General features: G+C 35.6%; 1 protein-coding gene across 1 annotated transcript in view; it reads right to left on the reverse strand.

The window, feature by feature from the left end:
* The window catches only part of LOC131161273 (xylulose kinase 2), a 54,129-nt gene extending 34,795 nt beyond the window's left edge, over nucleotides 1-19,334 (reverse strand). Inside the window, exons 1-4 of the mRNA XM_058116916.1 lie at nucleotides 19,045-19,334; nucleotides 18,076-18,730; nucleotides 17,782-17,870; nucleotides 14,759-14,823 (exon numbers count right to left, since the gene is read on the reverse strand). Coding sequence (XP_057972899.1) covers nucleotides 14,759-14,823; nucleotides 17,782-17,870; nucleotides 18,076-18,730; nucleotides 19,045-19,121 — 886 coding nt within the window. The 5' untranslated portion in view covers nucleotides 19,122-19,334. The remainder of the gene's footprint in view (nucleotides 1-14,758; nucleotides 14,824-17,781; nucleotides 17,871-18,075; nucleotides 18,731-19,044) is intronic.
* Between the last annotated feature and the right edge of the window lie 8,295 nt (nucleotides 19,335-27,629).

Consider the following 27,629-nt stretch of genomic DNA (forward strand, 5'->3'; position numbering starts at 1 on the left):
CATAAAGAAAAGTTGTCTTTACATCCATCTGCTACAAATGCATATCAAAATGCACTGCCAAACCCAACACTATCCTGATGGAAGTGTGTCTGACCACAAGGGAGAAGATCTCATCATAGTCAACCCCTTTCCTCTGTGAGTTAGCCTTTGCTACTAGACGAGCCTTGAATTTTTCTCCCTTTTTTCTGATACTGCTTCTTTCTTCTTATACACCCATTTGCATCCTATTGCTCTCTTCCCCTCTGGAATGTCCGCCAACTCCCATGTCTAGTTTTTATGCAAAGACTTCCATCTCCTCCACCATAACACCCATCCATCTACTCTTCTCTTGGTTGCATACTGCCTCTTGAAAAGTAGTAGAATCCCCACAACTAGTAATGAGAGCATAAGAAACCAAATCTTCAAAACCATACCTAGTAGGTGGTCTGATAGTGCGTCTAGGCATATCTATAGCTATTCTGTGATGCTGCTGATTTCCTGAACTAGAACTCGCTGCATTCTGAACATTGTCTTCTCTAGCATGGGTCTCTAGCTCCACCTACACCACATGCTCATTGCTGCTGCAATTTTCTGACACCTATTTCTCTTCTTTCTGAGTACGCTACAACATGGCTTTCTCATCAAAAACCACTATCTATACTAATCACCACCTTGTTTGCCTTCGGACCCAGAGCTTGAAACCTTTCACCCCTTTCTGATACCCCAGAAAGATACACTGTCTAGACTTCGCATCAAGTTTCGATCTCTCCTCACTAGAAACATCCACGTAGGCTAAACATTCAAACACTCTCAAAGCAAAGTAGTCTACCACGTTGCCTGTCCACACCTCCTTTGCCACTTTCCCATCTAGTGCTGCACTAGGTGACTTGTTAATCAAGAAACATGTCATATTCATTGCTTCTACCCATAAGTTCTTTGCAAGCCCCGCATTCAACTTAAGACATCGAGCTCTTTCAGCTATTGTTCAATTCATCTTTTCCTGCTACACCATTTTGTTGTGGTGTCTTGCTTACTGTGAAGTGTCTTTTAATCCCATGCTGCTCATACAACTTCGTGAACTTTGAATATGTGTACTCAGTACCATTGTTGGACATGAGGCATTTGATCTTCCTCCCTATCTGGTTGTCTACTTCAGCTTTCCACAATTTAAACTTGGCAAACGTTTCTGATTTGTGCCGCATGAAGTACACCCAAACCTTTCATGAGTAGTCATCAATAAAACTCACGAAATACGTATGTCCTCCCCGTGATGCTACCCTTACTAGCCCGCAAACTGTCTTGAACTGCACCCTAATCTGTTTCCGAAGAACACAATACCTGTAGAAATTAAGCTTGCATGTTTTGAAACCCTTCAATAAATTTCTCTTATGAAGCTCCATCATCCCACACTCACCCATATAACCTAACAGCATATGCCACAAGTGTACTATCTGACTCAGACTCTACAGCTGCAACTCCATCTACAACTATGGTACCTAGCAGTGTATAAATATTCCTTGCTAACTTCTGCCCCTTCATCACTGCTAAGACACATTTATTCACCTTCATTACTCCACTAACAGACTTGTAATTAAACCCATTACTATCTAAAGTGCCAAATGAAATCAGATTCTTCCTTAAATTTGATATATGTCTAACATCACACAACGTTCTAACAACACCATTAAACATTTTAATTTCGATATTTCCTATTCCAACAAATTTGCATTATGCATCGTTACCCATCATAACAAAACCAAAATTTGCTAACATGTAGGTGTCAAACCAATCTTTATTGGATGTCATCTTATAGGAGCATCCAGAATCCAAGAATATGTAAGATGACTTGAACTAGATGAAACAGAAAGCATATCCCTGTCACCACTCTCTGAGTCTTCTTCTTCCATTACATTTGCAATCCCTTCTCTTTCTTTAGACAATCTCATTTTATGTGTCCCTTTTTACCACACTTATAACACTGTATGTCCTTCCTCTTCCTGGATTTAGACCGAGATTTATTGTTACTCAATCTGCTCCGGGACTTGTTTCTCTCACATTCCTAGTTACCCCTCACCACAAGCCCTTCACCTTGTAAATTCTCATCACTGGCTTTCTTCCTCTGATGAAAACCTAATAGAGTAGTTGTGATCTCCTCCAATTCAAGAGTTTCTTTTCCCCACATCAAAATTGTAACCAAATTTTCGTACGTCGGAGAAGCAGGTAGGGAATTCAGTAACATCAACGTCTTGTCTTCGTATTTGAATCACATCAACTCGCTTCAAATCACTGATGATCTGATTGAACACGTTGATGTGTTGGTTCAGATCTGAGCTCTCTGACATCTTAAGACAATACAGTTTCTGCTTAAGATAAAGCTTGTTCGTCAACGACTTAGACATATACCTACTTTCCAATTTCAAACCAAGATACCGCCAATGATTCCTCATCCATGACGTGATACATCACGTCATCAACCAGACAAAGTCTGATAGTTGTCACAACCTTCGCATTCAGTTCCTTCCAATTTATGTCGTCCATGCCTTCTGACTGCTTTCCATATAACGCCTTCACCATGCCCTACTGCACTAAAAAATCCTTGACCCTCTGCCATAATCCGAAAATTTTCAGATCCATCAAACTTGACCATGTCGAACTTCGCAGAAGAAATCAAACATTGTAGTGCTCTAATACCAATTGTTGGCGCCCGAGGAGTCCATGGGTGGGCTTGATACACATAAGTGAGCACCAACTTGACCCAAAAGCTTAAGTTTATTGGGTCTTGGGCCCAACCATGTATATAAGCACCCATCATCCACTCAATTTTTCTAATGTGGGACAAACTCACAAGTGAAATTCTCAACAATCTCCCCCTCACTAGTGAGCTCCAATTGCGCCCCCTTGAACGGAATTCGTCTCCCTCATGGGAGTAAGCCCAATTCTCCAACAGTTGCTCAAGTGGGTCTTACCATCGCACCTTACGTGCCTTGGATTGCATTCCACATGCCTCCAAACTAATCCTACCTCCCATGTCATGTCCCTATTCGGATCCATCTTTCAGGCCTAGATGATCCTTATTAGCCTTAGTCACACTTGGTTTTTCAACTGTTAACATGTCAAAAAAATTAGTTTCATGCATCAACTATTTTTTTTACGATGTCACTCACCCAAAGTTACAAACCATTGGCTCTGATACCACTTGTTAGCATCGAAGGAGTCCATAGATGGGCTTGAGAATTCCACTTGTGAGTTTGTCCCACATTTGGAAAAATTAAGTGGATGATGGGTGCTTATATACATGGTTGGACCCAAGACCCACTAGGCTTAAGCTTTTGGGTCAAGTTGATGCTCACTCATAAGTACCAAGCCCACTCATGGACTCCTCTGGCACCAACAGTTTGTTTCTAGGAGGATGTGTGGGTGAAGAAGACTTAATTGGAGTAAAAGGTTCCTAATCTTTTTAAGCCTTCATAATGATTGTCTCAACTCTGTTACTTATTCTAAGGGGGTCCCTCTTCTTTGGATTTTCCATTTCTTCAGGAATCTCGATGAAAGAGAGGTCGATGAGACACTATCCTTATTTCCTTGTTGGACCAGCACACTCCCTCTTCAAGCAAGGATGAGAAAGTGTGGGAGGACTCTTCAGGTATGTTTACTTCCAAATATTTCCTCTCTCACCTTCTAAAAACACACACCTAACCTTTTCTCCTTGGAACCACTTTCTTTGGAGGGCTAAGGTGATGGGGAATATTTGAGCTTTTGGCTAGAAAGTTATCCTGGAAAAGATAACACGCATGCTTTGTTTCAAAGGAGAAGACCCTATAAGCTCTCAGTCCTCATATGTGTTTCATGTGTTGTGAAAGCAATGGACAGATGCCTATCTTTCCGTGCATTGCAAGGTTGCATTACAGCTCTAGGAATGCCCTTTTTTCACTAGTAGGGGTAGAGTGGGTGGCTCCACGAAATGTTAGAGAGTTGTAATTGGTTAAGGGGTTTTGGAAATAATAAATGTGGCAGAACTCTTTGGTGTGCGGTTGTTTTCTCCATCCTTAGACAATATGGATAGTAAGGAACACTAGGATTTTTAAAGGTCAATCAACCTGCTCACAACTTTTATGGGTTAGAGCAACTTTCCCAACCTCCTTGTGGGTGCACTCTTTAGGATTTTTTGGGGTCTTTCGCAGTCCAACCTCATTAGAGATTGGAGGGCAGCGCTTTTGTAATGGGTTTTTATATTGTTTTTTGTTTTCCTGTTCTTTCTTTTCTATATTATAGTTTTATATTCCTAGCTTGATAGGGAAGACTCCTTGTCCTCTAAACCATGTACTATGATTCTCAGTTTTAGTAATATTGCCTTCTTCTCCTAACAACAACAACAACAAAACTAAGTCTTGGTCCCACTAAGTGGGGTTGACTATATGAATCTTTTTCCGCCAATATATGCGATCATGGATCATTTCTTTTGATAGATTCAAGGATATTAAATTCTTACTCACTATCTCCTCCCAAGTTATTTTAGGTTTACCCCTACCCCTTTTACTGCCCCCCACAGTAACTAAGTCACTCTTCCTCACAGGTGCACTATGTGGTCTACGTTGCAAATGTCCATACTATCTGAGTCGTCCCTCCCTTATCTTATCTGCTATAGGAGCTACACATAACTTACCACGAATATGTTCATTCCTTAATTTATCTTTCAATGTTATATCACTCATCCATCTAAGCATTTTCAACTCGGCAACTTTTACTTTTTGGATATTATGTTTCTTCGTCTTCCAACAAAAATAAATAAATAAAAACCTAAACTACTACAAGTCTTACACTTGCCTCTCTTTTTTCAGACAAAGATGGAACATTTAGAGTAGCATCGGATAAAACCAAACATAGAGACACCATACTAAATTTGTCAAACCAAACTCGAGAAGACTGCATGAGACTATGAATGTTCTTGAGCAACCTACATACCTTACAATCCTCCCCCTAAGCAACATACCCATGAGATTGTTCCATACACACCTCTTCAAGCAAATCTCTATATAAGGAGCCATTCTTCACATGTAACTGGAATAAGGGTCAATTTCAATTAACTACCAATGAGATCAAAATTTTTTCACTAATATTTCCACTATTTCCCTCCGCCCAATTTCATTTTTTGGTCAATTCAAAGGCCTATTATTGTTGGGCTACACATTAGGATTAGCCTCTCTTAATTTTTCAACCCGAAACCTCCCATTTGGTCAATTTAGAGGCCTATAGGCCCTTTCATTTGTTCTTAACATGGAATTAAATTTCCACAATCAATTTCCATTTTACAAATTTTTTTATTGAAATCTCCATAAATCCTCTGAAATATTGAAATCAAGAAATTTCAGCAAAATTTTTTAAAATTTAATTAAAGATTTGATTTCCCCAAAATTCAAATTTAAGATTCAAGATCCAAATTGAAATTTCTCTCTTAATTTATCTTTTGATATGGTGAAACTAAAGATTATCACAAGAAGGATAGGAATTACAGCTATTAGACTTTTGAAATTATATGAAAAATTAACTTTAGATATTAGCTACAACATTTTCTTTGACTTTTTATCCCTAAATTATGTACAACACAATAACAAAACCAAGTCTTGAGTCTCACTAGGTGGGGTGTCGGCTACAAGAATAATTTATGTTAATTTACACAATTGTCCTATGGCAATTTGAGGGCTATTAAATCCTTACTGTCTCATTCCAAAATCATTTTAGGTCTACCCCTATCCCTTTTACTACCATCACCAAGCAACTAGCTCACTCCTCCTTGTTGGTGTGCTATTTGGCCAAGATTGCACATTGCCAAACCATGTGAACGACCCCTCCCTTATCGTATCTTCTATGTTATGCCTAACTTACCGTGAATATGTTCATTTCTTAATTTATCTTTTAATATTATATCACTCATCTACCTTCGCATTCTTATTTCGACAATTTTTACTTCTTTAATATGTTGTTTCTTAGTTGCCCCAATCATAGCTAGTCCTATCCTATAAAACTTTTCTTTTGATTTTAAAGGGTATTCTACAAGCACACAACAAGCACTTCTCCATTTTACCCAACTTGCCTTAACTCTATGCATTACATCTTCTTCGATTTCTCCTTTAGCTTCCATGATAGATCCAAGGTATCAAAATCTACTAGTGCTATTAATTTCCTGACCATCAAGTTTAATCTTTTCTTCAATATTCCTCCTAACATGAAATCACATTTCATTTATTTTTTCATATTTCTACTTATCCTAAAACCTCTAGATTATACTCCACCCCTAGTTTCATCAATCAAGAGTTCAAAACAATATCATCTACAAACGACATATAACCTAGAATCTCATTACGGATACCCCTCGTAAGTTTATCCATCACTAATGCAAAAAGATTAGCAAATCCTTTATGTACACCTATTGTGATTGAAAATTCCCTATACTCCACCTGTAGTCCTAACCCTAGTCATTACTCTATCATACATTTCTTTAATGATATCGATATACCTCTCGCATACACCTTTTTTTCACTAAGTCTAAATTTTGTGCATTTTTATATCAAATAATAATTAACTAATTTATGAATTTCATTTATATTATTCAAATATGTTTACTACGATTATTATGTTCATGTTATTGAACCTTCTACGCCACATACCTATTCTCAATGTATTTTGTTTATAACATTTTAGTAAATAAAAATTGACATTAACATCAAAATTTTTGTACTTTGAAGCCTCGAATTTTAGCCAAAATAAAAATTTAAGACCTTGGCTTTAATAGCATGAGGCTTGCCTCTAAAAGCTTCAGAAATAAGTGAGCTAGATATGTTTATTTACCTCTTATGTGCTTGAGGTGCACAAAAGTGTTGCTTGGAGCCTCAAGCAATTAAGGCAAGTTTTTCTTCAATATTCAATTTTTGTGCTATTTACTTTTTGTAAAAATTGGGAATTGATTCCTTATTACATTAACATATTCAGTGCTTTCAAGGTCGCCCTCCGCCCTCTGGCATGTTAAGCTTGTTGCCTTCACCCCTTTCCTTCCAGCTGTGACTCTTTTGGTCCTTTGGGCTCACAACAGGTCCTCTTTGGGTCTTCTAACCTTCAGCAGGTCCGGCAAGAACCAATGGAGCAGGCCTGCCCTGTTCTAGCAGGTGACCACTCTTTGGGTGTGCCTCTCAATCCAGTTTTTGAGGTGGATAGTATGGCTATCATCCCTGCAGCAGCCACAGATCTGTTGATTGTTGATGACAATACCCCTCTCCGTCTTTGAGGGAGTTTAATGAGTTGGGACATGACAGCACTGATTTCAATCTACAAGTGTATAATTGGGAGCTAAGCAAAAAGAATTTGGTGGATAAGACTATCAAAGTATCTTTCAAAGGCTTCGATGAAAGAGTGAGGCAATTGTTTGAGGAAATAGAGAAGAAAAGAAGAGAAGAAGGAACATCTTCTGGGAAAAAACTGCAAGCCAGCAGCCACTTGAAAGGCACAACTAGGGAGTTAAAGAAAGTGGAATGCTTGGTGATCTATAACAAACTGGGAGGGTAATCTAATTTGGGAGAGGCTGGAAGCAGCCGGGTTGGTGATCTGATCCTATGTTGAGGAAGTTAATCTCTTGGAATGTGAGGCAGTGAGTGGACTTAAATGACAAAACAAAATGATCTGTAATATCATTTCTCAATGACTGGAAAAAGGAGGTTATTTGCTTTGAAGAAACAAAGGTATTCCATGGATAGAAAGTTGCTTAACAGTTTATGGGGAGTTAAGAGTTGTAAACGGATTGCATTGACACAACAAATAATGTGGGAGATATTGTCATTATCTGGAATTACTTGGCTGTGGAATTTCTGGACCAATCCAGCAATGCCTTCTCAGTCACTTGTTTGCTCAAGAGTCTTGAAGATGATTTCATTTGGAGCTTTACCAAGGTCTATGGCCCAGGTGAAGGGCCTTCTAGACAACTTTTGTGGAAAGAACTGGCAGAAAATAAAGACAAACGAGATAATCCGTGGATCATTGAGGGTGATTTCAACATGATCCTTTATCCTCACAAAAGGATGGGAGTTCTTCTAAATATACTTGCATGCAAGAATTTCAAGATTTCGTCAATGCTTACATTCTCATTGACCTCCCTCTCATCGGCGGCCCTTTTGTGTGGTCAAACTCAAGGTCACACTCTTGGCTTGTTTGATTCGCAGAATAGTTATTCATTGGAAGAAGATGGAATATAGTGAAATTTTGGGGTACTTAGGGAATATCTATTCCTTGTACATTTGTTATTATTAAATTCAACATGTAATAAGAAAGGAATAAACATTTCCATAATGAAATTTGGGAATAGTTATTCCTTGTCCATTCCTTGTTATGGACTCATAAAATGTTTCACATCCTTATTTGCTTTATTCTATCAACACATTTATTCATATAACTAATTACAACTAACCTATAATAACTAACCTATGCTAGGAATAAACATTCAGCGAACCAAACATAGGCTCAAGGATTGATAGATTATTAATTTCCTCATATTGGGAGGAATACTTTCCGAAGATTACCCAATCCTTGCTTTCTTGCCCTATCCCAGACCACTTCCCAATCCTTATTGACACAGGGGGAATCAAGTGGGGGCCAACCCCTTTCCAATTTGAGAACATATGGTTTAAACATGAAGGGTTTGATAAACAGCTCAAGAAATGGTGGCTGGAGCTGCAAATTGAAGGGAAGGCCAACTTTGTCGTTGCCTCAAAGCTGAAATTGCTCAAAGAAAAATTGAATGGTGGAACAAAAATGTTTTTGGCAACATGACAACATCACTTTGAGGAAAAAGGTTTTCCTTGACAACATGAAGGAGCTGGATTATAGGGAAATGAATGAGGGCCTTAATGCCAAAAACAAGTCTAGAAGGCTTGCTCTCAAGAGATCTTGCACATATCATCTCCTTCAAAGAAATGGCTAGGAGGCAAAAATCTAGGGCTCTTGGGATAGAAAAACCAATTTCTTCCATCGTGAACCTAATGTGCACCATAGATTTAATATGATTAACAAAGTAGAAGTGGAGAGTAGAAGTGGAGGGAGAGATGTTGGTGGAAAAGGGGGAAATCAAGAGTGGCATTTGCAACTTCTTCAAAGTCTTGTACATCAAACCAGAGCCATGGAGACCAACAGTTGATGGAATTATGTTTAAAACCTAAGCCTCTCCACAACTCAATGGCTTGAGAGGCCTTTTGAGGAAGAGGAAGGCTCTTAAGAGCTGCAATGGGGATAAAGCCCCCGGTCCTGATGGATTTAATATGGCTTTCTTCCAAAGAAACTAGGACTTTCTCAAGAAGGATATCATTGGGGTTTTTGAAGATTTCCATAGAACCAACAATTTTCTATCTAGTATCAACTCAAACTTTATCTCGATTCCTAAGAATCTGAGGGCTTGCAACATCAAAGACTTTCACCCGATCAGCTTGGTTGGCAGTTGATACAAAATCCTATCCAATTTCCTAGCAGCTAGGCTCAATCATGCAATTTCAGAAGTTGTCAAAATGCACTAGCACACCTTCATTGCATGTAGGCAAATCATGGATGCTGCTCAGATTGCCAATGAAGTTGTAGGTGACATTAAGGGCGGGAAAAGAGAAGCGTTGTGCAAGTTGGATAAGGAGAAGGCTTTTGACCATGTTAACTGGAGTTTTATGCTGTACATTCTCAGAAGAATGGATTTTAAGGAACCTTGGTGCAGATGGATCCATCAGTGTATCTCAGTCCCATCTTTTTCAGTTCTGGTAAATGGCTGCCCTTTGGTTTTCAGATCATCTCGTGGCTTGAGACAAGGTGATTCCCTTTCCCCCCTTTTGTTTATCAATGTCATGGAAATGTCGAGTCTTATGATAACAAATGCAAATGAAGGCAGTCTTCTTAAGGAACTTAGCATTGGAAGTTGGAAAGACCAATGACTATGGACATCGCCCACCTCCTTTTTGTAGATGACACTATCATCTTTTGTGAGGATGAGCCAGAGCAAATTCTTAATCTAAGATGCATCCTCCTGGTTTTGAAGCGGTTTTAGGCTTAAAAGTGAATCTAGGCAAATGTGAAATCATTCCAATGGGGAATTGTTATTGTGGTCCTTTGCTTGCAAGTGTCCTTGAATGTAAGCTCGAAGCCTTCCCTATTACCTATCTCACCCTCCTCTTAGGAGCCAACTTTAAGGATAAGGGTATTTGACATTGTTGGTAAGTTTGAAAAGAAACTCGCTGGTTGGCAAAGGAAATTTTTTTCAAAAGGTGGCAGACTCACTCTCACTAAAAGTACTCCATCCAATCTTCCAGTTTACTTCATGTCTCTTTTCCCTATCCCTAGTACAGTTGCCAAGAGATTGGAGGACATCCAAAGAAGATTCTTTTTGGGGAACACAAGGGAGGTTTTCAAATATCATCCTGTTAAATGGGGAGTGGTTAAACAACCTTTACGTAAGGGCGGACTTGGCCTCAAATCTCTTAGTATCTTTGATATGACCCTTTTGAAGAAATGGCTTTGGAGATTCATGATAGAGAAAATTCACTTCAGGAGGGAAGTGATCGCTGTCAAGTATGGTCTCCATCATAATGGTTGGATCTCAAAAGTTTTGAAGGAAGCTTACGGTGCAGGTATTTGGAGATACATTAGAAGAGGATGGAAGATTTTCTTCCCTCTCATCTACTTTCAAGTGGGGAATGGAGAGAGATTTTCTTCTACATGATATTTGGTGTGGCAATTCCCAACTCAGCTCCTCTTTCCCTTCCATATTCAGACTTGCATGTGACAATGATGCCCTCAGTTGCCAACACATGGAATTCAGCAGTCAAGGGATAGTTTGGGATATTCCTAAGAATAGGAATGCTTTCAATTGGGAACTTGAAACTCTTATATTTTCTTTTCGGCAGTCACTACAAGACTCATTGTCAGGCCAATTATGATGAGCCCAAATGGGTTTTAAGCATAGATGGGAACTTCACTGTCAGCTCTTTCTACAAACACCTTAGTTCACCAGCTGAGAGCAGCACTAACTCCCCTTGGAAGCTGATTTGGAAAACGGCAGCCCCTTCAAAGGTTGCCTTTTTCACATGGGAAGTTACTCTTGAAAAAATCCTTACCATGGACAATCTTCAGAAAAAGGGTTTCTTTCTTGTCCATAAATACTTTTTATGCCTGGAGTAGGAGGAATCAATTGATCACGCCCTTCTGCATTGTTCATGGACCAAGAAATTGTGGAACTTAGCCATCTTCATCGTAAAACATAAGTGAAACACCGCAGCTATGGTGGAAGGTGAACTGTGGGCTTGGAAAGGGATCAGAAATAAGGAAGAAGATCTCTCTCCCTCGTTCCTCTTGTATTTTTTGGGCAGTGTGGAGAGAAAAGAACAGTAGAGCCTTCGAAGGAACTATTTTCTCCTATTCAGGCTATCATGGACCATTGGATTGCTATGATCTCTAGTTGGCATTCTAGGCTGGTTGGAAGGAACCCCTTTGTAATCTTTGATTTTCTTGACACTTCTAAGTAAGGGATGTTTCTCTCTTGTTGTTTTCCTCTATAATTGGGTGGCAACCCCTTGATGCCTCTTTTTAATATAATTTCTCTTTACTAATTAAAAAAAAAAAATTAAGTGCTTCGAGTATAGGAGCACTTATGAAGGACAGACATGACACAGGTGTCTAACATGATATATGTTTGATACTTTGACATACCAAATCTTAAAAATTCAATACAAAACACAACAAGGAAACAGGGTTAAAAAATTATGTTATTTATATTTCATGTTAATAACACATTTTTAAATCCAAATATGATCCGTTTGGGAAAAAAAAAACAGCACAGCATAACCAATTGCATCTAAGGTTGATAAATATGGCCCATTTGATTTTTGAGTGCTTCATTGATATAAGTATTTTTTTTTTTTATTTTTTTTTTTGGGTAATGTGATTGATGCAAGTTAAAAGTTCTCTTGATTTATGCACAATATCTTCTTTTAAAACAATATATAAGAAATTGCTCAAAATTTGAGAATGACAAACATACCCTCAAGATTTTTATTTCATATAATAATACTGGCCATGTCATGCAAGTGTCAACCACTTTAGTTTTGTTGTGCCTAACACTTGTCCAAAATTTAAAGATAAATAAATAAATAAATAAGCACGATGCTCATGAGATATGGCATGTTAGAGGCATGTTCATCTCCAATACCCCCTATTTGAGTCAGTGCTTTGTAGGCCTGCATGGAGTGCTAAGCAATTAACAGAAGTTATTCTTTTAAATTTTATACAACTTATTTTTCATAAATCAGGAATTGGTTTTATATTGAGTTTATTTAACTTCGAAAAATGTTAGATTGTTTATTTTTGACAAATGTTTGGATATTTAGATTAGATAATTATTGGTTCCACCAGGGTGATGTGGGCCCACCTTAGCGCTCCTCCATGCTTCACGGTTTAGTCCACAGCAAAGGATAGGATCTATGTCGCTAGGTAACCTTAGAATTGTGGTAGTGACAACTGTCCCATAGAAAGCAATCCTAAAGGAGTAAACTTCAAGATTTAATCAAGTGTTACGAGGGTCATGAAAGGGAGCTCGCTAGTACCCCAATTTTGAATAGTAGTTTTGTCAAAACTAATTTTACATATGAGCCACTAAATGGCAATGTAAGGTTGGTCCTAAGGTGAGACAATCTTTACTACTCGAGTGTTAGGATCATCAATAATTAACATTGATATCCAAATATTTTAAGTATGTGGATAATTCAAGTTTAATGTTTTACTATTATCTGCATTTTTTTTCTAAGATTTAAATAATTCAATGATGGAACCATTCTAGTGTACAACGTTAATGATCCCATTGATAAAATAGAGGTGCCAAAACCCTTTCTACTTGGATAGAGTACCAAAAGAGTCTGAGGATGCATCAATAGTCAAATAAAGATGAACGTTTTGCTAAGGTTAAGTCACAATTTGCAGTTAATTGGTTCATTCATGGAATGGGCACCATGAGGGTGCTAACACCCTAATGTGTAATTGTATTTCCCAATTCCCAATACTTACTATTGCATACTGAAGGCACATTTCTGTCTTCTATTTTTGTTGCTATATAATGAATAAAAAAGTTATGACAACATGTTTATTTACATTGTTTTTTTTTTTTTCTTTCTCGGATGTCGATTTTCAATAATTTTGGTAAAAATGTAAAAGTAGATTTTAAGATTTTCAGTTTTTTTTTTTTTTTTTTTTTGCAGCAACTAGTCATAATATTTCAATACCCAGAATTGACTATTGTGGATTAAATCATTCATTTTATACAAAATTATTAAATGAAATTAAAATTAATATGAGAATTTAAATATAATTATAATAGAAATATCCATAACATTTCTAAAAATTTGAAAAAAAAAATAGTAATAAATCATTCAAAAAATATTTTTTACCAAATTTTAATTGTCATGTAAAGTATAATTGCTCTTAGAGCACTAAAAAATTGTTCTAAAAATACAATAATTAAATAAAATAACTAAATTTAATTTCTATTTTTCCTTGTCATATTTTTGAATCAGTATTCTTTTGCATTTTCATTATTTTAATCATACTTTTAATTGTTATTTGATTCAAGGACAAAAAGGAACATAAGTCTAAATAGGTTTTTAATTTGTTTTAGTTTTGGGGAATATTAAATAAAGAAGTTGCTAATTTTCAGAGTAGGGTTTTCAGTTTTTGTTTCTCATTTTCAGCTTTCATAATTTTTTGCAGTGATACCAAATGGCAGCTTAGCTTTTTAGGAAAATGCTGAGTGATGCGGGCCCATGTCATCATGGGCCCAGTCACATAGCACAATTGAGCTTTGTAATGAATTTAGTTTAAACCTAAAGATTTCAGTGGATTAATTAAAAAAAGAACACATAGGACAAAAAAAATAAAAAATTGGTTACAACTCCATTTCTTTTAAACCAAAAGAAAAATTATTTTGATTGGGTTTTGTGCACATCGTAACAGCAACAAGCCATTCTAATTTATCGGTGGTTGACTAACTAATAATAATGAAATATCATTTCAAAATGTTTATTTTACACATAAAAATTGACTTTTTAAACATCTAGATAAAGTTAAGTTTCGATAACATGTCTTTTCCCACATCAAGTACTCAAGTTTATTTTATGTCCAATCTTCCTAGTTCTTATTCAACTATTTAATTTATTTTTTTTCCAAAGTTTACACTATAGATACTTGACTCTTTCAGTTGTTCATTTTTCTATTTATTATAATTCTATTTTATATTTAATTTTTTAGTTTTTACAAACTAATGCTACTTATTTTAAGTTGTTTAATCATGTATTAATTATCAAGAAGCCCTGGAGTATGAAAACAGAAATTTTAGTACATGTAAGTGGAAAAATTAGTATTGCAAATAAACTTAAGATTATTTAGTATTTACCTTCTAAAATCATATTTATATTTTATTTAATGTTTATGTTTTCTAATAAATAAAAATTTTAAATGATTTTTATATGTAAATATGCATGCCTTAGTTCCAAATAATAGCCTACCCATCAAATTGTAGAAAGAATGTAAAGAAAGTGTGAAACAATAGACATCAAAATTTTGTATTGAATTCATACCACACCCCCTTCCCAAACTTGCAAACCATGACTGAGCCTTCGCATGTACAATAGTATGAGACAAACATAAAGAGAGTGCAATTGAGATATTGATCAAAGAAAGACATGAAAGAAGTAACAAATGACGAAAAATCATGCACCTGCCAGGCTGTTAGGGTTGTCCCCGGACCATTGAATCACTAAACAATTCTTGTTAAAGTGAAACCTAGAAGAAATTAAACAAGGTCACTAGCTTTAAATCTCAACAAAACCCAAACATAAGTCATGCCAAGTATACACGAATGCAACAGTGAATAGGTTCAAAAAAATTACAGTAGGCATACATTTTAAGCAAGCTCAAGGACTTTTGAACACTTGGGGGCTTGCCATGGAGCAGCAATTGCTACCTCAAGATTATTGCACCATAGCCTAAACCTAGCCTCATTGAGGGCATAGTTGTAGCATATCAAAGACCTAAGATCAAGGTCTTGGAATAAATTTCAATCATGCCACTTCCCCTTGATTCAAATTCATGAACTATCATCCTCCAAACCACTTTGACGTAAACTCTTGCTCCTAGGTCACCACCACCTCAGTGGCCACTAAGTTACTTTGCTTTTTTATACATTATTGGCGCTTTGAGACAAATCATACAGGAGCTAAATGAAGTTCATAAATTGTGGTTTATGGCACAAGTGTTGCCTCTTGTCCCGGTCATTAAGCACATGTATGTGACACTTATGCAAAAGGCTCCAACATCATATAGAGGGTCTGAGGAGGGCACAATGTCACAGCCATACCTCCATATTGGGAGAGGCACTTTCCATGACACTGAATAACCTTAACAATTTATTGCAGAAAAGGATGCTTGTCAAGGCTCTACCTCCCAATATTTGTTCTCTTTGTCCTCAAAGTTCAGAATCTGCTTCTGACCTATTCCTTTGTTGCTCCTTTTATTGGAGGGAGTGGAAACTTTTTTGGCTGATTTGGAGAGAGTTGTGCATGTCCAAAGTCATTGGAGGATTTATCGACCGTCTATTTTACAGGTTTTGAAGGGGTACTGGGGTATGCTTCGGCACTATGGAAGAGTGCAATTTATGCAGTTTTGTGGGGGATTGGTTGGAAAGGAATGCTCGTCATGGTTTTAAATAAAGGCTGCGACCATTACGTAACGCCGTTACGTAACGGTTTTTTGGGTTACCGATACCGTTACACACCGCGAAATCGGTGGGAAGAAAAATCACAGCCGTAGTGGCCATTACAGACTGCGACCGTAACGTAAAGGCCGCTATGGCTGTTACATAACCTCTACAGGACTGTTACACCAAAAAATTATTTTATTTTTTAATTTTTCTTCTCACATTTTCCCTCTCTTTCATATATCATTCTCAAAATACTAGTGGCAAGAGGGGGAAAAGATTACAATGAGGATGGCAATGATACAAAATTTACTATTTCTTTAAATACTCACAATAGATGCATTAATTAACAATTTGAAAATACTAACTTATTAGGAAAATATTTTATTTTGATAATATTAGTAATGTGATATTTATATTCTATATTTTTCAACTTCAACCTTCTTTCTTTTCTAGTTATTTTATATTTGTATTATTCGTATGTCTTATGTGTCTAATAGATTAATGGAGTGTATAATGTATTTTGTTTTATTAATTAATTAACACATAAGAATTTATCACAAATAAGAACAATGAGAAGTATAAATACGCACACACACATAATTTTTCTATCAATGGTGGTTTAAAACAAATGTAAACTTGTTGCTCTTACCAAATAACTTAATTACACGAACTAAAGTATCCAAAATACAATAAAACTCTTTCTAAGAAGGGCTAAAAGCTTAAAACATTCAAATACGCTAATATGCACAAGGTTGTGCGTGCTTCAAAAAAATTCACGGCCGTTACACCCACTTCCCGTTATGTAACATCCGCTACTCCCACTTCCCATTACACCCGTTACCGTTACGTTATGCTACCCGCTACCGCGATTTAAAACCATGATGCTCGTATTTTACCAGGAAGAGGTCATCTTAAATTATACTTTGGGATAGAATTAAGTAACTAGCTTCCTTGTGGGTTTTTGTAGTTGGATGTTCCAAAGGGTGCAAAAGTAAAAGTTGCGGAGATGAGAATGCTTAGATGGATGAATTGTATAACTTTAAAAGATAAATTAAGAAATGAACATATTCGTGGTAAGTTAGGCGTAGCTCCTGTAAAAAATAAGATAAAGAAGGGACGACTTAAATAGTTTGGACACTTGCCATGTAGGTCACATAATGTGCCAGTGAATAAAAGTGAGTTAGTTAATGTGAGGAGCAATAAAAGGGGTAGAGGTAAATCTAAAATAACTTTGAATAAGATAGTGAATAAGGATTTTATAGCCCTGAATTTTTCAAAAGAAATTGTGCATGATAGCATAAATTGACGGAAAATGATTCATGTAACCGACCCCACCTAGTGGCTTGGTTTTTTGTTGTTTTGCTGTATGTTCCAAAGAGGTTCCGTTTTCTGATCTACAGCGTGAGTGGTTGGCTTTGCAGTTTTGATTTTTTTTTTTTCTCGGTTCTTATATATTCTAAGGAGGATTTCTAACACTCCTCATATTTCTTCTTCTTAATATTCTAGGTTTGGGGGTAGCACATTTACCGTTGGGCCAAGTCTTGCCGTCCATCAAGAACTGTAATTTATTCAGGCTACAAATAACTCAAAGTATATAAGAAAGCTTTGCCAATTGTACTGCGTCTACAGACTATTATGGAATATGGAAGTTGCAAACACTATCCTACCACCATGGTCTTAAATTTCCATGAAATTATCTAAATTTCAATAGAACTTTTCACTTACCACCACCTTTAAAACTGAAAACCAAAACTCTAATTAGTTGTATTTGCATATAAAATAATAGTTAGTTGATGAATTTCATTTATATTACTTGAACTGTTGAAAATATTTAATATCTTGTTCATTATGTTTATTGCTCCTACATATCACATACTTATTTTTGATATCGACATTTTAATTCTACATTGTTCATTACTAGTTTACTATGTCTATTTCCAAATTTTCATTACAAAATTACTTGGTTGAAATAGGAATTTTCATGTTTTCAAGGCCTTGAAATTTTTGTCAGAATCGAAATTTAAAACCTTGTCTGATAGTACCTCTCAACAAAATAGGATGCAATAAAACCAGCAAAAGCATGGGCAGGAGCTAACTTTCCAAGCTTTTCCTCCAAACCCGGAGCAGTAGCCTATGACAAATATCAATTGAACAAGAAGCATGAGATTGATCACTGATGCTATAAGTTTGGCAGCATAGAACAAATTACCAGTTAGACAAAAAACAGCAAATTGATCATGAAACTACAAAGCATTACATCAAAATATAGCAAACAATAATCGATCAAGAATAATGAGAGACTAATCATGAAAGCATAGATAGTACAAAGAAATGACCTCTAAAGCTATTTTAGACCAGGCCCTTCGCTTAATATCCATCAAGTTCATTCCTGCACCATCAGTTTCATCTATAGAAGCATAGGCCCCAATAAGAAGAGAAGCCATGAAGGAGCTAACGAGGGAGATCCTGTCGGTATTATGATAAATTTCTGGCTCTCTCTCAAATATCTTCCGAATTTGCGGCCCTGTGTATCTTTCATACGCACGTGAGCCAGTAAGTCGAGATAACTCCAATGCCCCTCCAACAGCTTTCTCTATCTCCCTACACTGTTCAGTTGTGCTGCTGTCCATCCATATTGGTGATTCCCCAATGGAGAAGGCGTCACCTAGCTGATCCACTAACCTCTTCTTAGGATCCAAGGACGATAATTTAGCACTACTTCCATTCCTCCAATACACACTACCGTGTTGCTGCCCGCTACCAGAAAGTGCGGCTATCTTTCCAAAATCCAATCTTGATGCGGAGAGTTTCTCAAGGAGGAGATCCAGAGCTTCCACCCACATCAATGTGGGTGAAACTATTCTTCCGTTAACCAAGTGATCCCTATATACTCCATCCTTGGTCTTGTAGTGGGGCAGTCCAGAATCAAAATGAATTGTTTCAGAAGCAACAATGTTGAGATTGGAATCCAACACAGTCGCCTTCAAAGACCTACAAAAATTAAAATCTCATGCAATTTTGTCAAATGCCAACCCTGGTAATTAAAACACCATTCCAATTGAAAAACTGAAAGAAGAAAAACAATCCAAAAAAATCAAACTGAAACCATAACCAGAAAAAAAAAAAAAAAATCCTGACTTGTTTTGGGGATTGGAATTCAAAACCCAGTTTCAATATCGACAAAATTCGATGGAATCACAAGAATGCACAAACATATGCAATCTAAAATCCCGAAATAGCTATGTGGGTACTTCGATTTCTCACCAGCGAGCTGTAATCGAATTTGGGGAAGAAGAGATACTCACTGTGTAGAACTGTCGAAGCCGAGGAAAAGAGAATCATCAGGAAGAGAGCAATCATCCATTGGAGCAGCAGTTCCCATAGTGAATTCTTAAACGAGGTTGAAGGCTGTTGGCACTGTTTACTCTCTTCAGAGCTGCTTGTTATTTGAAATTGGAGAGATGATCATAAGAGGAACTTACTTAGAAGCAAGCCGCACAAAACCCGTTTTCATAGGAGAGATGAGTAACGAATTAAGGATTTGGATAAAGATGCCTCGTTGTATCCGACGAATCTCACGGTTTTTTCTTTTTTTTTTTCTGAGTTTTTATAGTGTCAACTCCCATTCCATTTCAAGTTCCCTCGATTGCCACGTGGGGCAAGATGATAGGTGCGTGCAGTGCAGCGCGAACATTTTTTTTAAAAAAATGCTGCGTGGTTTATAACCTTAAAAATAAAAAATAAAAAATAAAAAGTGGTGGGGATGTCTTAAAATTTAAATTGATTTGGAAAATTTTGGGAGTTATGAAGATATTTTAACAACTTAAATTTAAAATTAGAGTTATGAAGATATTTTTTACAATTTAAATTTGAAATTAAGTTGTCAAATTACCTATTTATGTACCTATGTTTTGAAGATATTATTAAATAATAAATTGTAAATGACGAGAGAAAAAATCAATGCATTGAAAATTACATTATAAATTATAAATAAATTTCATATATATGCACATTATTAAAATTAGTTCATTGTAAAACTGTTTAAGAAAATTGTACTAAAAAGGAAACCCATATCTTTGACACCTATAATAAGGACTCAAATCCACTTTTAATATATGTTACAAATTAGCCAATGACATGTGTTTCTTAATTTTCAATAATTGTGAGTATAATAATAAAGAAGTGTATACAGAGAAGAAAAAAAAAAGATTAAATGGAATCACGATAATCATTATAGGTGTAGCTCCTATAAAAGATAAGATAAAGGAGAGACGACTCAGATGGTATGGACACTTGTAACGTAGATCATGTAGTACACCAGTGAGAAAGAGTGACTTAGTTATTGTGAAGGGCAGTAAAAGGGGTAGGGGTAAACCTAAAATAATTTAGAAGGAGATAGTGAGTAAGGATTTAATATCCTTGAATCTATCAAAAGAAATGGTCCATTATCACATTAATTGGCAAAAAAGGATTTGTTGACGCTACGAGTTCAATCCGATTTTGATAATGACAAATCACTTGGTATTCGATTTGTGTGTTGAGTTTGTGAACAAGAACCATATTAAGCATGCACAGAAGGATAACGAGTCATGGAAGCCTTAAAGTAAAATACACATATCTTGGCACGATCCATGGAACTCAAAGAGTACGAGAATTAAGATGCAAGCGGCAAAGTTCAAGCATATCTTGGGAATGGGTAATTAGACCTCATGTATTTACATTTTTGTATGATTTAATGTGAGACTCAACATATACCTTAGAATGATTTTAGGACTTATGCATTTCATGAACATCATTAGGGGACATTCATGGAGTTAGAAATAATGTCAAAACCTTAGAAAATGTTTTTATAAAAAAAGTCAAGAAAGAAAGCAAAATAGATTTTTAAACCAGAAAGAAAATATGCAAAAATTGGGAACTTCAAATGATTGAACTATAAGTTCAGTTGACTGGTGAATTTCTCAGACATCTAAAGAATAAGCTCAGTCATCTGAAGTTTTATGGGTGAAAAACGAAAACTGGAAGAAGCACCTCAGATGACTAAACTTGACTCTTCGGTCGTTTGAACTTGACACTTTGGTCGTCAGACCCTGTGTCCAGGCTATTTTTTAGAAGGATAAAATGACTTCAGTCATCTGGGCTCTTGACCTCAGTCGTCTGAACTTGCAGGAAAACTTAAAAATTTAATTTTTATTAATAAAACTCGCGAGCTATCTCATTGATCCAATGGTTGAGATCAATTCTAAGGGTAAGACACTATATATACTGGACATCTAAACCCTAGTACGCTAGCAAAACACAAGATGATCAACGAAAAGCGAAGAATGCATCTTGTTGAAAAAAAAAAAAAATTGAGATACTTGAGCTGATTGTTGTACATTTGCCTACGCTCTAGTTTCTACACGTCATCTTTGGGCAAACCACCTTAGAAAATCTAAAGGAACCTCTATCATACATTTTGTGCTTCAACTTGGTTTGAGGTTTGATTATTACATTTAGTTTTGTTAGAAAATCTCATATCACCATCTGTTTTGATAGTTTTAAAGAAGCTTGATATTCAGTTTTCGCATTCACATAACAATCATTTTATACAAACTCAATACTTGTGAAAGTTTTGTATTTGACCATTGATTCAAGTTTCTTTATTCAAGTGTATTCTTAGTTTAAGGCTGATATTTTTGAATACATCTAAACTATTTGAATATACATATATCCTTAGAAGTGCATAACAATCTATATATATATTGAAGGATATTTTCTGAAAATCAAATATTAAGTTTGTTGATTTTTGGCATTTTCATCTAAGACACACACACACACACACACACACACACACACATATATATATACATACATACATTAAGTCAATATTATCAAGATCACATTGAGTTTGAAAATTTAGAGAAAAATTGTTTGTTTGATAAAGTGTGTTTAGCATCTTTGCAATCTACAAAGTTATCTTTATATTCAAAGATCTAACCTAAGATCTCCAAAACATTGTTTTTATACAAACATTTTTGGGAGAATTGATAAAAAGGGGTTTGTGTGTTAAAGCATATCATACATAAACGATTATATCATTTCATACATTTTGAGCTTCAGATTTTATCATATGTTAATGTATTAGGAATTTGAATTGTACTCACAAGCTTTTGTTTGGAAGCATTTTTGAGTGTTTTTACAGATTATATTGTATTCACGGTTCGGTGTGTGAACCGGGGTTTGAGGAGAGAGTTGTATCTCTTGTAAGCAGTGGAGTATGAGGGAGCTGCGCCTCTTGTAAGCAGTGGATTGTAAGGGAAGTTTCGTCCCAATTTAGGGAGCAGGGATTTTAGTGAAATCCTTAAGTGGTTGCTTAAGGCGAGGACGTAGGCCGAGTTGGCTGAACCTTGTAAAAACCGCGTTTGTCTTCTCTCTTTCCTTTTCTATTTACTTTCAGCACTATATTTAAATTATTCATATTGCATGTGTAGGTTGAATAACATTGCACACAATTAAGTGGGTAATTAGGACTCATTGGTAAATTGAATTTGTAGGGATTAAATATACAAGTAGGAATTAAGTGGTAAATAGATTCAAAGAATTTTAAAATACTCAATTCACCGCTCCCTCTTGGGATTACACCTTAATCAACAAATCGTATCAGAGACGGTATACACAGGCTTAATAGTTTATTTGTAAAATGATCACATGACACATATTGGTGTAACTCCATTCGGTGAGGGACACTCATTCGCTAGACCACCAATTTTCTATGGTGTAAACTACACCTATTGGAAACGTAAGATGAGCATATATCTATTGAACATAGATTGGAAGGTTTGGAAAATAGTGACTAAGGGAAATCACATTCCTATGAAAGTAATTGATAAGATTAATGTACCTAAAACTGAAGATGAGTATACATAAGAAGACTGGAAATCAGTACAAATCAATGCTACTGCCATGAACTTGCTTTTCTGTGCATTAGATGTCAATGAATTTAATAGGGTAATGACATGTAACTCAGCTAAAGAAATTTGGAAAAAATTAGAAGTTACATATGAAGGCACTAAGGAAGTCAAGGATAGTAGGATAGACATGCTTACTAGTGAATATGAAGGATTTAAAATGACTACTAATGAATCCATACAATCCATATACACTAGATTCACACACATCATTAATTCCTTAAATGCACTTGGAAAGACTTACCCTACTTATGAGTTAATCAGGAAAATACTCAGGGGATTACCTCTAGTGTGGCAAGCAAAGGCTACAACAATAGAAAAAAGGAGAAATCTTAAGGAGATGTCGGTGGACGAACTCGTTGGATCGTTCATCACCTATGAGCTGGCAATAAATGAGAGGAAGAATGAGCAAAGCAAAGCCAAGAAAACCACAGCACTTAAGGCAACATCTCACAGCTCCAATGAGGAAAGTGGCTCAAAATTAGATGACAAGATGGCCTTGCTTACAAAGAAGTTCGTAAAGTCCCTAAAAAAGAATAAGAAGTTCAATAAAAAATTTCGGAACTTTAAATCAAAAAGAGGAGAGTCTAGCATAAAGAAAAAGAAAGAAGATCTTCCAACATGCTACAACTGTCGAAAGGTTGGACACATCAAGCCTGAGTGTCCTAAACTAGTGAAAGCCTTAAAGAAAAAAAAGAAGGCGCTGGAAGTCAGCTGGGATACACACAACACTAGTTGTTCAGAATTTGAATCCAGTGACGACGAGGTTGTCAATCTATGTCTAATGGCACATGATGACCTTGAGGTACAATCATCATTTTCATCCTCTTCATATTATTCTAGTGAGTCTGAAAATGAAAATGACTTGATTTCATATGATGAACATAAACAAGAATACCTATACTCTATTAAAATGCTTGAGAAGAAAACAAAGAAAATTTCTGAGTTAAAAAATAAAGTCAAAGAACTTTCAAGGCTAATTGAATGCCAAAATGAATCTTATGCATCTTTCATAAAAGATAAAGATTTGAAAATTGATGAGTTAGAAAAGGATTTGAAAGATAAATCTGAAATTATTTGCAAATTTACCGAGGGACAAAATAATTTTGAAAAGTTCCTAATATCTCAAAGAAAATTCCCTAGAAAAGGAAGGGCTTGACTTTAATGGGAGGGAAAATCTAAAGAATAGACACTTTTACATGGGTTATTTTATAAGAGAGTCAAAGTCATATGTTCCAACTAAGAATTATTATAGAAATACTACATGCTTTAAATGTAGAAGGTTGGGTCACATACAATTCGACTATCCTTTCAAAAATAAAGAAGTAAAAATTAAGAAAGTATGGAAGGTTAAAGGTCAATCTAGCACTAACCCCTTGGACCCAAAAAATCTGGGTACCAAAACTAGTTGTTTGATTGTGTCTTACAGATATGCTTAAGATCAACATCCTCAAAAGACAAATGGTATTTGGATAACGGATGCTCACGTCACATGACCGGGGATAAATCGAAGTTCACATCCATCACACCCAAGGATGAAGAGTTTGTTACTTTTGGAGATAATGCTAAGGGAAGGATCACAAGTGTAGGTAAAGTCGGTAATGATTCCTCACTCATTATAGATGATATTTTATTAGTTGAAGGTTTAAAGCACAACTTATTGAGCATAAGTCAACTATGCGATAAAGGTTACAAAGTATCTTTTGATCATGACAAGTGCATAGTTGAACACAAAACGGATAATAAGATATTGTTTATTGCTAAGCATCATGAAAACGTATATACCACAAGTTTTGATAACTTAACCTCACAGAGTATGACATGCTTCTCTGCTATGAATGAAATAAGTTGGATTTGGCATAGGAGACTAGGACATGCAAACATGGATTTAATCTCAAAACTTGTTAAGAAAGAATTAGTTAAGGGGCTACCTAAGACTAAATTCGTGAAAGATAAAATCTATGATGCATGCCAACTGGGAAAACAAGCAAGAACAAGCTTTAAGAAGAAGAAAGAAATCTCCACTACTAGGCCACTCCAAATGCTACACTTAGACTTATTTGGTCCAAACCCAATTCAGAGCTTAGGAGGAAAATCATACGCCTTTGTCATTGTTGATGACTTTTCAAGATATACATGGGTACTATTCTTAGGCCACAAAGATGAGGCAAGTGAAAATTCATAAACCTGTGCAAGAAAATCCAAAATGAAAAGGGATATACAATCACTAAAATTAAAAGTGATAGGGGTAGAGAATTTAAAAATAAAGGCATGGAAGACTATTGTAATTCATTACGAATTGTCCATAATTCTTCAGCACCTAGAACACCACAACAGAATGGTGTAGTTGAATAGAAGAATAGGTCCATACAAGAAATGGCCAGAACTATGCTTAACGAACATAAACTACCTAAGTATTTCTGGGCTAAGGCAGTGAATACCGCCTGCTATGTTCTAAACAGAGTATTGATCAGACCATCACTTAATAAGACTCCTCATATATTTTTGGAATGGTCATAGACCAAACATATCATATTTTCATATTATTGGCTGTAAATGTTTTGTGCTTAGAGACAATGAACACTTAGGAAAGTTTGATGTGAAATATGATGAAGGTATCTGCATAAGGTATGCATTAGATAGTAAAGCCTATATAGTATATAACAAACGAACATTGACAATCATAAAATCAATTCATGTAGTGTTTGATGAATCAAATCCCTTCTCCAAAAGAACTGATGAAGATGAAATTGAATTAAATAAGGAATTTGAAGAACCATCCATTGAGAATAATTCAGAAAATAAGAATGAATGTAAGGAACCATCCATTGAAATTGATCAAACTAAAAATGAGGTTAATGAATCACCTAAAAAATGGAAATATATAAAGAATCATCCCATTGATCAAATAATAGGTGAACCATTACATGAAGCAGATACTCGATCCTCTCTTGGGAATATGATTAGTCATTTTGCATTTCTATCTCAAGAAGAAACTAGAAATGTGAGTGAAGCTATAGAGGATGAATCGTGGGTGTTGTTTATGCAAGAAGAATTAAATCAATTTGAGAGAAAAAAAGTATAAACATTAGTTCCCAGACCTGAGGATAAGTCTATCATAGGAACCAAATGGATATATAAGAATAAGAAAGATGAACATGGAGTAGTTGTGAGAAATAAGGCTAGATTAGTAGCTTAGGGATATAATCAAGAAGAAGGTATAGATTTTGAAGAAACATTTGCACCTGTAGCTAGAATGGAAGCCATTCGAATGCTTTTAGCATATGCAGCTTTTAAGGATTTCAAGTTATATCAAATGGATGTCAAAAGCACATTTTTAAATGGCTACATAAATGTAGAAGTGTATGTAGAACAACCCCCTGGCTTTGAAAACCATAAGAATCCAGATCACGTGTATAGATTGACAAAAGCCCTGTATGGTTTAAAGTAAGCTCCTAGAGCTTGGTATGAAAGGCAAAGCGGTTTTCTATTAGAAAATGGATTTATAAGAGGAAAGATAGATACAACCATGTTCATTATGTCTAAGAAATATGACATTCTCTTAGTGTAAATATATGTAGATGACATCATATTTGGCGCTACGAATCAAGAATTGTGTGATGAATTTGCCAATACCATGTAAAATGAATTTGAGATAAGCATGATGGGTGAACTAAATTTCTTCCTAGGACTTTAGATCAAACAAGAAAAATATGGAATATTCATAAATCAATCGAAGTATATTAGAGACATACTCAAAAATTTTAATATGAAAGATGGAAAAATACTAGGTACACCTATAAGCGCTTCATTGAAATTAGACAAAGATGAACAAGATATACTAGTAGATATCAAGCTATATCGTGGAATGATAGGTAGCTTATTATATCTGGCTACCAGTAAACCTGATATAATGTTTAGCATATGTTTCTGTGCAAGATTTCAAGTGGCACCAAAAGAGTTACATTTGTTAGCCGTTAAACGAATACTTAGATACCTAATAGGAACCGTGGAAATTGGATTATGGTATCCTAAGTCCACATCTTTTGAGATTATCAGCTATTCAAATGCTGATTTTGCAAGTAGCAAAGTGGATAGGAAGAGCACTAGTGGTACTTGTCATTTCTTAGGACATTCCTTAGTCTCTTGGTTTTCCAAGAAACAAAATTCAGTAGCTCTTTCCATAGTTGAGGCTAAATACATAGCAGCAGGTAGTTGTTGTGCTCAAACGCTATACATGAAATAACAACTGAAGGATTTTGGATTAAGCTATGAATCAATCCCTATAAGATGCGATAATACCAGTGCAATAAATATTTCAAAGAATCCCATATTACATTCACGAACTAAACATATAGAGATAAGACATCATTTTCTTCATGATCATGTGCAAAAAGGGGATGTGACACTTGAGTTTGTATGCACGGATGAACAAAGGGCAAATATACTCACGAAACCATTTGCGGAGGATAGATTTATCCAAATTAGACGTGAATTAGGCTTGATGCATAGTCGAGACGTTACTTAGAATTATACAAGATAATATAATTCAGGGGGAGCAATGTCACTTATGATGTAATCACTTGGTATCATATTAATCAAATTTTCTGTATTGCATTAATCCACAATTGGTATCAAAAATTTGACATAACATTTAATCAACATTTGGTATCCTCATGTAATCTTTGAAATTTATACGTTAACAAGGGGGATAGTTGATGTCAAAAAGCATGAGAAGGATTTTTTTTTTTACCTAATGGTTGAACATGTTTGAAACCTTAAGATTTCTAAAAGGGAGAAGAACATAAGGATACGTCTACTCATGTTTTATTATTTTACACCTTTTTGTTGATGTCAAAAGGGGGAGAAAATTAGGACCAAAAATAATAGAATTCAAGAAAAAAAAGCATAAATAAGAGAAATCAAGAAAAAGAGCAAAA

The sequence above is a fragment of the Malania oleifera genome, chromosome 8, assembly GCF_029873635.1.
Source record: "Malania oleifera isolate guangnan ecotype guangnan chromosome 8, ASM2987363v1, whole genome shotgun sequence".
Classification (NCBI taxonomy): Eukaryota; Viridiplantae; Streptophyta; class Magnoliopsida; order Santalales; family Ximeniaceae; genus Malania; species Malania oleifera.